Source organism: Coturnix japonica, chromosome 6 (genome assembly GCF_054131305.1).
Source record: "Coturnix japonica strain WE chromosome 6, WE-NBRP24, whole genome shotgun sequence".
NCBI classification, from domain to species: Eukaryota; Metazoa; Chordata; class Aves; order Galliformes; family Phasianidae; genus Coturnix; species Coturnix japonica.
In genome coordinates, this window is record NC_140668.1 from 24,918,076 (window position 1) to 24,932,445 (window position 14,370).

Genomic DNA, 14,370 nt, shown 5'->3' on the forward strand with positions numbered 1-14,370 from the left:
ATACAGTTTCAAGCTCTTTACTACTAGGAGCAGATATCTTGAGCTTCCAGATCCTCACAGGGAATTCTTCTGTTCACCCTGCAGTTGTATCAAGAATAGCAAAGTGGCCGTTCTTGGCTATGACTGTGGCAGTTCTGGACATGTATGCATGTATGTACACATGGGAAGGAGAAATGAGAGAAAAAGGAAGATAATGAAAATATATATGTCCATTCTACACTTGTACTATTTAGCTCATAATCAACATATAAAAATAAATATTCATTTAATTCTAAATCTCACATGATGCTGAAAATTCAGTAATGTAACTCAGACTGTTCTTGAATATTCCTTACTGTACTGATACAAATTCTTTTCTATTTTTTATATTTTTTAGGTACAACATTGTGTTGAGTATGTAGCAATAGCTCAGTCTAAGAGGAAAACAAGGACTACATCAGGAGCAACTGTTGCATAAGAATAGTAATATCAGAGTGATGCTTCTCAACATAAAGGTATTGCTGATAGGAAAGGAGGAAATGTTTCCTGAAGGTGCATTCCGAATGGAAGGAGTGTTTGTTTCCTAGGCAAACATTATGGGAAAAAAAAAAAAAACATAACTAAGAACACTCCTACATACTGCTGGTAGAAAAGTCATGTTCAAATCAATTAAGTAAATATTAAGCATATAATGGCACTGTAGCAGGTGTGAATTTCATTCCCTTAAGACAGTGTTTCATGGAGTGTCACCTTCCTTCATTGGAGGGGAGTGACAGGTTGTACTGTGTGTCCTAAACAGTGCATTTAATATTTATTCAATTTATACTTGTCATTTTATTTTCACTATTATCGTGGGAAACTGTGGTATACACAGACTTGTGATCATTGTGTTGCTGTATTCTGAGTTTATATTCTGCACTGAGAGAAAGTATAGAAAAAATATAAACTAAAGGAAGATTTTTAGGAAGCCAGAAAGGCTAAAAGGGGGCAGACAATGGGGACAGCCTTTCCCTCAGACTGTGGGAACACAAAGGTAAGGAATGAAGAAGGATATATAAGCAGAGCTCCATGTGTATGATCATGTACTGTATGTAGTATGGGCATGATAGCGATGGGTTGACAGTTGCACTTGGTGATCTCAGATGTCTTTTCTAACCTATGATTCTATGATGCCTTCGATCAACTTGCAATCTAAATGTTAATATTATGTTGTTGAAATAATGTATTTTGCAGAAATAATGTATTTCTAATAGATTAGAAAATAGAACTTTTACATTTTTCTTCTTAAGAATTCAAGGTTGATGCTGTTGAAGTGTTTGAAATTGATTTTAGTTAGCTTTGCACGTCTTTTTTATCCTTTCTCTCTTAGCTGTAGAAGATACAGATCCCCTAGCTTCATATATAAAGCACAGTCTTAGTATTTACTGTCTCACTCAGTGAGACAGTTTTAAGGTTTTTTCCTATATGTCCTTTGCTTCAGTATTCCTCATCCATTGCATAAGCCATCATGCACAAAGCTAAGCAAATGCCACTGTTGAGATGTGAAAGGCTTCTAATCTAGCCTTGATTGCACTGTGGAAAGAAATGAACAATGGAAAGTAAATCTGATAATAAATAACAGCACATGACAATGAATGTTTGTTGGCAAGAACTAGAAACCTGTGGGCCTGACTTATAGAGCTGTTGCCTTAATTACCTCTTTCCCTGAAACAGGTTTATCTTTTTTGTAGACTGTATAATCCTGCCCGCTTAATTTGTGTTACAGGTCCATTAAGATTCTATTAAGAAAGGGATGTCTTCTATTCTACTTGAGAGCACACAAAAAAACCCCACTTTTCTGCCTTATGCAGCATATTGCCCATATAACAATGAAGAAATTGCTCCATGACTGTGCATACAGTGATTTGTAAATCCCTTTGAGCCCAGTCTTGAGAAATCTGCTAATCCCAGAGTATTGCTTCATATGGCATCTTTGCAGGGCTGTAGACTACATACCTCCACCCCCAATTGCCTGGGCTGTTTGCATACTGGGGCTTTGGTTGCTACTACAGATAAACTGCTCAAATAAATGAAACTGGCTGTTACTTTATATTCACTAATTTTGTTGCAGTGTATGTATGTTCACAACCTCTTCTCTGCCAATTCTCAGTAGTACATTGTGACTGTATGGGGTAGAGAATGATGTTGCTTTGAAGCAATTAACATCCCAAGATGCACAGCATGTCTGTACTGCATCTAGGCCTGTGGAACAAAATGGTAATTCAAAGTGCAAATCTTTTCCTATTACTTTTGAGCCTCTATCATGATAATGTATAATGCAGGTTTAATCCTAATGATAGCAAGAGAATAATCATAGTAATAGTGTAATTTTTAATTTTCTGGTGTTGTCTGTAAATATTTTCCTGTTTTAAGAAATTATGAAGGAATTTTGCATGATAATACTGTTGATTTTCTGTTGTTTCTTTTACCTGTTGTGATTTTGAAATACTTTTATGGCCATGAACTGGATGATAGTGATCATACTCCCACAGAATACGATTGCTTTCAGGTATTCTACCTTACTGCTGTGCTAGTAACTACCGTATAAGTCATCATTACTATCCACCCAAGCATTTGCAGCTACTGTCATCTATAGCATGTTACCAGAACTCTAAGAAATAATGATCCAATGTCCCAATCTTTTATATGCAATTATTCTTTTCTTTACTTTTGCACAGACTGTACTGCTAGCCTATTTCCAGTATACAGTGTCAATAAAATGAAAGATGGTTTTATATCCTCAGTCAGAGGGAAGGTTAAAGGAAGAATCTGTGAAACAACTGGGATGATTCATCATCATCATTTACGCAACTTCAGGAAGCCTAAGGTTCAGCAGAAAGTTTTGTGCTTTGATTTTTATGGTTTTGAATATGTATTCTAAAAATTATGTCTTTACAGTGTAAAAAAACCCTTAGCTTCATATAAATACTAACCATCAGTCAGAACGGACACATATTTTGGTATAATTCTAATTGCAGGTGAACCAGAAAAAGGAGGATGTATGTAAACTAGAAATAATACCACAAAGTACTGAGAGGAGGAGGGTTGTTTCCTTATAATGAACCCTCATCCTGTCTGTTGGAACCCTCATCCTGTCAGTCTACCATTACTGTAATGCAGGCTACATATTGACTTGAGAGGAATCCATTTGTTTTCTTCCAGTCAGAAAGCAGCCATCAGCAGAAGAGCTGGATTCAGACTGATGAAAGGGTAGGAAACATATTATCAATATCCTAAGTACAAATTTATTTGAAAAAATACATCTCTCATCAAACACTTCCGCAAAACCTTATGTGAACTGTTTTATATGAGCACACAGGTGACATGCAGTGGCTTTGCCAGCTAGCCGAGATCTTAAGATGTAGTCATTCATGCTCTTTTTCTTCCAATTATCTCTTTGGCATGTAGGAGACTGCTCTTAAGGCTATTCTGTGCAGGAAGTGCTGAGTATGTTCATAAAGGTGTGGCTTAGCTCCCTAGCAATTCCATGGTAACAGGGGTGTAGTAAACTAGCCTTAAGTAAAACAAACAAGCTTTGTGGAAATCAAAAGCTGAGAATGCAAGCTGTCTCTTTGATTAAAGCAGCTAATCTTTGATTGTAGGTGGTGAGCTCCACCTTATTTCCCTGCATCCAGCAGTTTCACAGGGGTTGGATGCATTATGTCTTTCAGTGCTCTCAGTACTAGTGCAGAGGAATGTTTTTAAAAGTCAGTTTTTGCAAGATGTGAGAAAACAAGGTTAAATTTATATAGTCACAAAAATGTGATTAAAGGGAAAATATTTGTATCATTTACTAAAATTCTCATCCTGTACAGAATGGCTCAACTGAAAGTAAGAGGTACAGAGCAGAACACAATACTAAACAGAATCTACACCCTTTGTCATGTTTGTCTTCCCAGGGATTAAAGATGAATAGCATAAACTTAAATTGTACAGGTGAGGCAGGTTGCTGGTACTTTCATCTGCTGGCAAGAATTTAAAGATGGTTTTGCCTTCGACAAAATTCTACACCGCAAAAACATGCTTTTTCCTACTGTAGATACATCATCAGACATGGATACCTACCAACATAGAAAGTAATCCAAAGATCTGAAGAGACCAGATCTGATCTTCACAGTCTTACAATTTGTGTCTGTGCAAAGTAGGTGTAAAGTGCTACCCAACATGACTCACTGTAACAGATTACAGTGATAGCCAGTCTGTCTGCCTTTAGTGACAGCTGCAGGTATTCAGTAGTTACTGGCCACACAAAGGCTTCATGTGCCTTAAGGTCATGGATTCATAATACTCTAATACATTAGTGCCCTCCATATTTTCCTATTCCCATGAGTCACTTCTTTTTGCCAGGATAACTATGAGTGGGACCAGCCTCTGAACCAAATGAGGGAATAGATTCATCTTAAGGAATATGCATCCAGACTGAGTTTGTGTGGTGTTCCAAACAGAACAGAACAGTTAAAACCAGTTTTAAATGAATCGTATCCAGCTTTCTGAATCAGGATTGCTATTTCAAAGTCAATTCAGGGTGTAGCCCCACAAATAGTAGCTCTGAAAGATCGGGGAGGACAGCAAATGTGGGATTAGAATGAATAACTGAGGATGAATGAACAAGGCATGTCTGAAACTGGTATTTATGTCAAACATCTTTTATGAAAAAACCCACAGCTTTAGGGCACAGTTTGTCATGTATTATGGCAGGCCAGCCGGCTCCTATTTCTACTTCTTTAGTGCAGGTATGTTTTGTTTTGTTTTGTTTATAGTGCATATAAGGATTTAATCTATCTGGAAACAAACAAACAAAAAAAAAAAAAACAACACAAAAACAGAGGAGAAGCCAAAACCAGCTGGTAAACCATGGACAAGGAGACTGGCCTTGTCAGTCTCCCCACTCACATAAGGTAAAGCACTGGACAATGGGAAGCAGCAGCTGAATGATGGTAAGCCCAAGTGATGTCCCAGACATCTACTTATCCTAGAGCATTATCAGTACATTGACTCTACTGACTGCATAGCCACTCCCAGGTTGTGCCAAGCAGTTTTCTCTTCTGATTGCCCTAGGGCTCTTTCCCTTTTCCTTACCACCATACAATTATGTGTAAAAAGGACAAAATCTTAATGCATTATAACTGTGTCACACTGCTCTTGGAATAGTTACTTGAGAAAACCAAAGAAAGACTGAATACAAAGTGATATTTCCTGTCAAACAAGGGTGTGCCACATTAACAGAGGGCAGTGGAAAGGAGGTGTGGTAGTATTGGCACTTATAAAACAGCTCTGTCAGAGCATTTTATCACAACTCCAACAAATTGGGAAGAGAAAGGGCAGAACTCATTTCACCTGCATGCTGTGTGCTTACTTATTATCTATGTTTATAAAGCAATTATGTGCTTATTAAGTGATAAAATGGACTGACTTGCATCAGATGACATCTTAAATTAAAATTTTTTACAGTACAAAAAAGGGAAGAACATATTTAGTGCTATTGTTTACATATGAATGCATGGTATGTTGTCTATATATTCTTGAATACATTTGCATACTGCAGTATGTGTAATTGACAACGTTTCTTCTCAGAAATTCACATCATTTTAATGACATTTTGATATATTAAGGCCACTGCTATCTTACTTCCATCATTTATTTCACAGCACAATAAAATCTGTGATCAAGACAAAGGAACAATGCTATTTCCTTATCCATACTTGGAGGTTAAAATGAACAGATGATTTGTTAAATGGAAGCAATGACATTTATTTGAGTGAGAATCTGATGACTATATCTCGTAAGTATATAATACAACTCAGTATTAACTAGGGTCATCCATGCAAGCAATTGCATCTAAAGGGACTGTAGAAGAAAGTAGGATACATGCAAAAACTGTATTTGTCTTACTAAGTTATAAATGATAGAGTAGAAGTAAAATGGCATGTTAATTCTGCTAGTCTGTTAATAACCAGTCAGAGAAGTCTAAGACTGTGTACTTTTAATACAAGACAGTCAAAACCAAAATACAAAAGTTGTGTAAGAGACTCAATTTTCTGGAAAAGATCGTTCCATTCTTGAGAATGGATGTGATAGGATGCAGAGCATGTTTGAAATCCCTGTGTCCCATGTGGTAATTGGTGATGAAGTTGACTGGAACAAAATAATCCTAATGAAGATGAAAGATCAAGAAGCCACTGAATGACAGCTGGCCTATGGTGTCTAGTTTGGATGCACATAGCTGTATTCATCAGTATATTATACAACATTCATCAGTGAATTATCCTTAAAGCCTAAGTGATTCAACAGCTGTTTAAGTTTTGCTTAAGTTTTGCATTTATGTTTTACTTCTGTTTATTCTTTGGTGAGAAAAAGATGTGCATTAACATATCTTCGTGTGGAATAAGTTTAATTAAATTATAATGAAGAAACAAATATCAGAGCAGCTGAGTCGAATGGGAATGAAACATTATAGGAACACACCCTCATTTTTATCGGTGTTTAAAGTCAACTGAGGGCTTGTGGTACAATTAAATAAAAAGCCAAAGCTATACATGTTACTATTCTCTGCCAAGATACTCTCATGAGGCTGGTATCGAGTTGTCAGTAAAGCCTGAGAAAATGTAACTTGTATTAAGTCATCATCAGTTGTGCAATTTGGTCTGTTGTTTTTCAGTGAGCATTTGAACTTCCAGTATAAAGTCTTTTGTGTTCACTTGCTGATGAATTCTTTCATCTCCACTATCTTGCAGAATTGATTATCAACTCTGAGTATGTGAGAGCAGTGTATAGCACGATGTTCTGATGTGGATAGTAACATCTACATTTCATATGTTGTCAAATTGTGTTTTACGCTTGCATGCAAGGTAATTGGAGTTGAAAAGCCTTGTTTCCAATAGCTTTGGCTGCTGTCATGTTTCAGTGAATTTCTGAGAACTTCCTTTACCTACAGTGTGAAAGTGTTTCTATGAGGTATGTGATGCAGCATCAATTCATTGAAAGAAGAAATATGAAAAATCCCTTGTAAAAAGTTGAAGGAATACTGCATTTCCTGTCCTTTCTTATAGCTGGGCCTTTGAAAGTAAAGCATAAAGTGCCCCAAATAAAATGCCTAATGGAGACATCACGTCATTCTTATTCTCTCCTAAGAGGAGCTAATTGCCTGATCTTTTTGCAACAGAATATAAAGTTTATCCTGTTGAACTTGAAGCACGTGAAGACATTTAAAATTTTATTGTTTATAACAATGATAGGATTATTGTGTTACATTGCATTTAAATAGAAGAGAATGAAAGATAATATTCTGACTACTAGCTATTGCAGTTAGAGTTATCAGAATCTGTGCCTCTCTACACTAAATTGTGGTGGTGGTGTTGGCAGCAAGGAAGTTGGTGGAGGTTTTTCTTTTGCATTATAGCTGAAGCAACAACTCACATAAAATCTGTTTTTTTACTGCTGTTTGCAGTGTCACACTGGCAGATATGTAAAGTGCTGTATACTTTCAGTGGCCAAATAAAGAATGCAGTATCAGTTTGTGTCTTGATCTAAGACTAAAATATTAATTAAACTAAGAAATAATATCTTCTGCTGATTTTTTCTATCAAAAATGTTACTGATTGCAATGAGAATTTATTTGGGCAGATTTTAGGGGCAATAAAGCTTTACAGAAAGTGAATTTTGAGTCACAAGTAATGCAGTTCAGGAAGTACTTGCATATTCATCTCATTAGGTAACACAAATCCTATCACATGGCTTGTCTAATTTACCTCAGCTTAAAGATCCTGTCTCAACTAGTCTTAGTGAGTTATTTGAAAGATCAGATTGGCCAGTAGGAAAAAAATTTCTCATCAGCAACTTAGTTGCAGTGTTGGAGCAGGTTATTCCTGGAGGTTTGGAATCATTGTCCTTGGAGGTTTTCAGGACTCACCTGGATAAAGAATTGGTAGGTTCAGTCTGGTGTTGGCATAGTCCAGCCCTGACCACAGTGTTGGACAGGAGGACTTCCAAAGGACCCTACCTGCTAACATTGCAATGATTCCAATTCCAGAAAACTGTTTAAATATTTATTTGAAGGGAAATGTGATTTCCAATGAGACAAAAATCTAAATTTACTGTGAAACTGTTTAAACTGGTAACTTTAGTGTAAGACTATGATAGTATTAATGAAGGACAGTACTATGCACGTACATTTGGTCCACCCATAAATTTCACAGAAAAATAGAACTTTGATCTTCAAAAGCTTGCAGTCTGCAGAAACTCAACATCGTACATTGGAATTCATTGGAATTAAATGGCAGCTGAGTATGAATACAGCTTTTGTAGTATTAGGACACCAGATTGATTGTCAGCCCATAAAGGAAAGAAGCTACATAAAATAACAGGAAAAGCAATTTCATTTTTTATTTGTGCAGCCTAGTTATCTCAATTCTACATTTTAGTTTGAGTCAAAGGAATTTAAGTTCCACCTTGTGCAGTAAGTGAATGCTTTTGGTATGGCCTGCTGAGGCTAATATCTGCAGGGTACCAATCCATCAGAAACCACCTTTCTGACACAGTTTTGCATATTACCAAGCTTTTATGATTATCCCAGTGGGAATTATTTTGAGGCCTCTACACTACATTTACAATCATTATAGACCTACCTGGCAGACCAAAAAATCAGATCTCTCAAAACATCTGGACAGCAATCAAAGAACACTGCTAAGCAGTTCTTCCCATGCCCTTTCCCACTCATTTGCTGCTGAAGAAAGGATGCCAAAAAATTCTTAACATACAGGTTTGTGTTTCAGGAGTTACAGTAACCTCCTCCTTCAGAAAATGTTGCCACAGTTCCTTATAATCTCATCTAGGAGCTGAGAACTGATTGGTTCCTGAATGTCTTTTCATGTTTGGTTATAGATGACATTTCCCCTGCCAATTCATCTTGGAGAGGCTGAAGCACACAAAAAAAAATTGTTACTATTGTGCAGATAAACAAGGGTCCATATTTATCTCACTTAGCTCCTTGGTTTCTCAGAAACAGAATGATTTTGGCTAGAAGAGACCTTTGGAGGTCATTTTGTCCACAGTCTAAGCATGACCAATTTTGAAGTTAGACCTGACTTGATGGTTAGTTCACATTTCTCAAGGCATTTCAAGCTATTTTACAAGATTCATTATCATTGTCTCCCTTTTAACTGATGAGTTGGAAAGAAGGAGGGAAGACAAATAACTTTTTGATGTACAGGTTTGGAACTGAGGACTGACTTTTATCTACTCTGAAAGATAATCCAAGTTTTGCTGTAGATCTGAATGTAGCAAGGGTATCACTCTGTATCTTGTGTCTGTAAGTTTCATCGTCTTCTTATTTGGCTGCCTCAAAAAGACTTCTGTGGTCAGAACATTCAGTCATTGGTGTTTTTAATATTGTAGTAAAAGTGAGCCTTGTTTTTGTTTTCTCTTTGTTTCTATTTATGGAGCTCAGGGAGGAGCATGTGTAGTAAGAATGAAATTGTCACAGATTTATCCACTTCAAGCACAATGTATTAAATGAGCTTCTTCAGCTTTCTCATGTAACCTAAGGCAGTTTTATTTTTCAGTTTTGTTTTGTTATAAAAAAGAAATAAAATGCTAAACTTGGGTAAAGACGAATCTTCACCTTTAAAACTTTTATTCTCCATCTAAGACATTATCCTTGCATGGAGCCTACAAACAAGGACGTCTATAAACATGACTGCCGGGATTAAAGCTAAAGGTGAGCCATAAACTCTTTATTTCAACAAGATCTCGGTTACAAATTAACTTTGCTAATGCTCAGTGTACAGTGCTTGTACCACATGGTGCTTCAGGAAGTGGATCCTGTTGCAGTTCTCTGGAGACATGCGGTGTCATTCCTCTGCATTTTTAAAATCAATAACGTGGCAGAGTTACGGGTGGAGGGGAGTGGGAAGCCAATTCCCAAGCTTGAAAGTGTATCAAGGTGTTTGGCATTGATATGAATAGGGTTTCCTTAACACGACATGTTGCTCAAGTAAATTATATTCATTTTTTATATTCTTTTTTTCCCCCTCATGTTAGATCCTACAAGACAGGTGCAGAGGTGCTGGCATTCTTTGTGCCAATCCACAGATGCCTGTAAGCATATATCTCAAACTGTCTAAGAACATAGGAAGTATTTAGTTTTCCATACAGATCCAATAATTTTGTATGAAGTAGTTTCCTGTTAAGGCTTTGAAATGGCACCCTTGTGGAGGTAGTTACATTGTACCAGACTTGTGGCTAAACGCAGCACTTTTTTTCCTGTGAACAGCTAAAACTTATGTGAATGAGAATTCACACGTACAGATACTACCTTCCCCCAGACACCTCTGTGCTATACATGCATTTGAAACAGGAGCAATACGTTGGGATAAGAGGAACACTTGAAATAAATATATTTTTATGGTTCTTATTAAGGGATAAAAATCATCCCACACACAATTAACAGGCTGTTAAGCTGCTTCATCACCAGTGTATCCAACCAAAAGGAGCATAAATGGGCTCTTACTGTACTGAGGACTTCTAGGCATGCCTTGATGGAAGAAAATATAGCTGTTGTGTGAATTCAGCAGTGCCAGAAAACGCACTGCTGATTTTATTCTTATTATGTAAGTATATGTATGTTAAAGATTAAAGTTTTCACTTCCATGTATTTGGGAATTTGCCCCTTTTACAGCCATGATATATCATCAGGACTGCTTTTCAGCTGCACATGAGCAGCAGAGTCAACAGCTGAGAGGCATTTAACAGCTGCCTTGTAAAGTTCGCTGAGCTGCACCTGTGTGCTGTGAGGTTCTCCGTGTGGTCTCCACCAGGTAAATACTTGTAGGTTTGAATTCCAAGATAGTATCCTTGAACTGTAGTTTGCTTTCACTGAAATAAATGTAAATAGTGATATTTTTAGCATGTGAATTGGCATCTACCAAACTGGGTCCATATCTTCATTAGGCTTTAAGACAGCATAAAGAACTGCCCAGTTCTAAAGCTAATGTATTAAAAGAAGGAAAGAAAATGAGATGTTAATATTTAAATCCACTGAATATTCATGGTCAAATGTCCAGTTCTGCATTTTTCCTGTGTTAGGAGTGGCTTAGCAACAGCACCATTTTTTTGGTCACTGGAAAGTATATTTCACCCCAGCACTGATAATGAATGACAAACTAAAAATCTATTTAAACAAATAAATTAAAACATGTGTAACTTGCAATATTTGCCCTCTAACAATTATTAGAAAATAATTAGTGTTTGTAATAGAAAAAATAGTAGCAGAATCAGAGACTTTTAGAGGCTTTTTGGTTATTTCTGCTCTAAGAGAAATTTAAGTTTGACTGTCTCTGAAAATGTTCATGGCCTCTAACATTATGGATTCTCCTACTAGCAGGAATGCCTAGAGCAGCATATCTGTGGTAGCTAACCCAGGTGGTGATTTACCATTAGAGTCTCACCTGTGAAACAGAAAGGAGATGGAGAAAAACTGCCCATCTTGATCTGTAATTAACACCAAGGGAATAGTCCTTAATCCAGCCATTTTCTATGGACAGCACAGGACTTTCTATTTTGTGGATCATCTTAGATACACTTTCTGAAGACCAAAAGGATTCAGCTCATAGAAGATAGGGCCTAAAATGCAAAGTGCTTTCTGCCAGCGCTATCCACTAAGGAAACCCTGTGCTGAATTACACCTTTTGTTACACGTAAATTTGGGCACTGATAGCTCAATTCGTACACAGCAACGTTCACAGATGCAATTAATTAGAAGCAGGTGACGATTTTTGTTTCGAGGATTGCAAAGCTAAGACACACGTTGTGCTTTAGGAAGTACACGTGCGTACTTTACAGGTTTGAAACTCAGAAGTGGAGGAGGAGGAGAGAGCCCAGGGGTGGGGGGGAAGCGCTCAGCCCCTATTGAAGCCCCCCAGGCGCTCTCGCCGGGATCGCGCAGAACTGAAAGCAGGTAGAGGCGCTTCCTGCAGGCAGCACCGCAGAAGGGAGTTTTCCTCTCATCTCCCTCAAAAACCAATCAGGCCAGATCAGCCAGGCGTTGATTCTCCCTCTGTCCCTCCTACACCTTTCCCAAAGACCCAATGGCCTTGTCCCTTTGGGAGATTGACTAGAGTCACATGAGCCGCACCGAGGGCAGGTAACTCAGGGGAGGCGAAGGGGGGTGGGGGGGGAGGAAAAAAAAAAAAAACACCCAGGCTCAGGCTGGGCTTCTGCCATGATGTCAGAGGGAAAGAAACCCACAGCTTGCTAATTTCACCTCCCAATCGGCCCCGGGAAGGAGGAGATCACCGGGAGCAGGTAGAGATGCGAGTTTTCTCTGTTTTCCTTTTTTTTTGGTCTCCGAAGACCAAACTTCTGAACAGCTTTTTCTCTCCTCTTAATACCGTGACTCCTCAGCTCTCCTTTCCCCTTTGATCACTTGGAGGTAGGGGGTGAACCTTTGCGGGATTTTGTTGTGCCTTTTTTTTTGGTCCGTTTGCGTGTCTTTCTTTTACTTTTTTTTTTTCTCTCTTTTTTTTTTTTTTTTGACCTCTGCTTTTGATTGTAGTTGTTTCCCCCTGTGGTCATGACGGCTTCGCACAGTGACTCTTTGGTGGTGTTGTTTGGGGCAACAGCTGGTGCATATGGGGCTAAACTGGGTTCGGATGAGAGGGAACTAATTCTCTTGGTGTGGCAAGTTGTGGATCTCCCCAGCAAGAAGGTATGGCTTCGACACCCGGCGAGGGCGCGTTGCGGGCGGCTGCCTGCGGCCGTTTGTTCATTTCACAAATGCACCCCGGGGAGGGCTGCCCGGCCCCTTCGCTCACCGCGTTACTCCTCCACAAAGCCCTTCCGTCCTTATCGGTTCTGTCCCGTTTGAGATAAGTTTTAAGGAAATCCAGGCCGTTTCCCACCGCCCCGCGCCCCGTCCTTCCCGAACCGTCGGTGGTTCCCACTTCGGGGCCGTGTGCCGCAGCCTTAGAACACAAAGCTGCGCTGGAGCTCGGAGCGCGCACGCTGCCCCGGGAGCTCTTGGCGTAACCGTCGGGCCCGGGGCGGCCTGCAGCAGCGGGAGCCTTTTGTTGTGTTTTAACCAATGTTTGGCCAACGCTTAGGAGAACCTTAAATTCCTTTAATTTTTATGCTAATCTGAAAACACGTTCCAGTTCCGTCCCTCACCACCCCCCCTCCCCCCCCCAAAAAAAAACCAAAAAACCTATTATGACTAAGAATCCCCGGACATAAAGGGCTCGATAAAATGAACGCATTTGCCTTGATAAAACGATCCATTTTGTGAAGTGATTTGGGAAGCTGCCTTTTCCCCTTACGTTGAGCAACTCCCTCTGAGTGCAAGCGGCGTGCCATGAAGGCCAGCTCTGGTGCCCGGAGCAGAGCGTGGCTCTCCCGGGTGGGAGGGGAAGAAACCCAGGCGAAAGGTTTCGATTTGTGAAATCGACAAATGCTTTTCCTCGTTGTGATCGTTAGCGGGGCAGTGATACTGCACCTTTCTGATTTTTCTGCTGTCTGAAAGCCTTGTTACAAAGAGCTCCTTCGTTTGTTCCTCACTTTTGTCCCTCGTTTCTTAAATGTTTTTAGGTAGGGACGCTACACAAATCCCTGGTGAAAGCAGACAATTTGGAGTTAAGTGACCAATGTCGTGAAGTGACTGGTTTAACGCCAGAGGGACTGGGCAAAGCTGAGCCTCTGGACCGGGTTCTTCAACAGGTGAGGTGCTGCTCTGTGGAACAGGGGGCTCTTCAGGGTGAAATCTGGGGACAACCCCCAACTATTTGGTAAAAGAAATGCTCCAACTGTCTTTCACTTTGAAGTCATTAGCAAGTTGTTGTGTTGGTGACAAAGCTAACCTAAACACGGTCTGAAACACTTGAATTCTGAAAGAGTTGTGTTCAACACCAGCTGATTCTCAGAAGCTCTGGCTTCTGATTATTTTGATGACACACTTGTGTTTCAAATTTCTCTTGTTCAAGACTTTTCTTTGTTAAAGTAGAATGATATTAGCAGTAGTGCTTCAGCTTTTGAAATGCAGGTGGCAAGTTTTAATCTATGGGCCCATTGCTGTAATGTGTGTCTTCTCTCAATTGTTATTCTTCAGACTGGATGAATTCTTTAAAAACTATCTTACATAAAGCAGTGGTTTTTGTTCTATATCAGTCTTCCTGATGAGCTTAATTAGTGATTGTTTCTTCAGTTTCTGTATTTTATTCTGACTTACATTATGCTAACAATAACTGTGAATATCTGTGATCCTTTCGCTTCTATAGGCCATAAGGTACCTAAAAACTTGTAATGTGAATACTGTTGCTCACTCAGTTCTTGAGATTTTACTTTCTTTCCCTTTTATACATACAA

General features: G+C 39.0%; 1 protein-coding gene across 8 annotated transcripts in view; it reads left to right on the forward strand.

Annotated features, from left to right (window-relative positions):
- The first annotated feature begins 5,338 nt into the window (after positions 1 to 5,338).
- ESRP2 (epithelial splicing regulatory protein 2) overlaps positions 5,339 to 14,370 on the forward strand; it is a 48,445-nt gene continuing 39,413 nt past the window's right edge. For 7 of the 8 annotated variants that reach the window (XR_014947468.1, XR_014947469.1, XM_032446989.2 and 4 more), the window contains exons 1-3: positions 12,214 to 12,318; positions 12,569 to 12,721; positions 13,597 to 13,725. Coding sequence is in view for 6 of the 8 variants with exons in the window: in XM_032446989.2 (XP_032302880.1) it covers positions 12,587 to 12,721; positions 13,597 to 13,725 (264 nt within the window). In the remaining 2 variants the exon portion in view is untranslated. Of the gene's footprint in view, positions 5,801 to 9,664; positions 9,734 to 10,693; positions 10,833 to 12,213; positions 12,319 to 12,568; positions 12,722 to 13,596; positions 13,726 to 14,370 lie in introns of those variants that run through there. The other variant, XM_085551007.1, reaches the window with a different exon arrangement.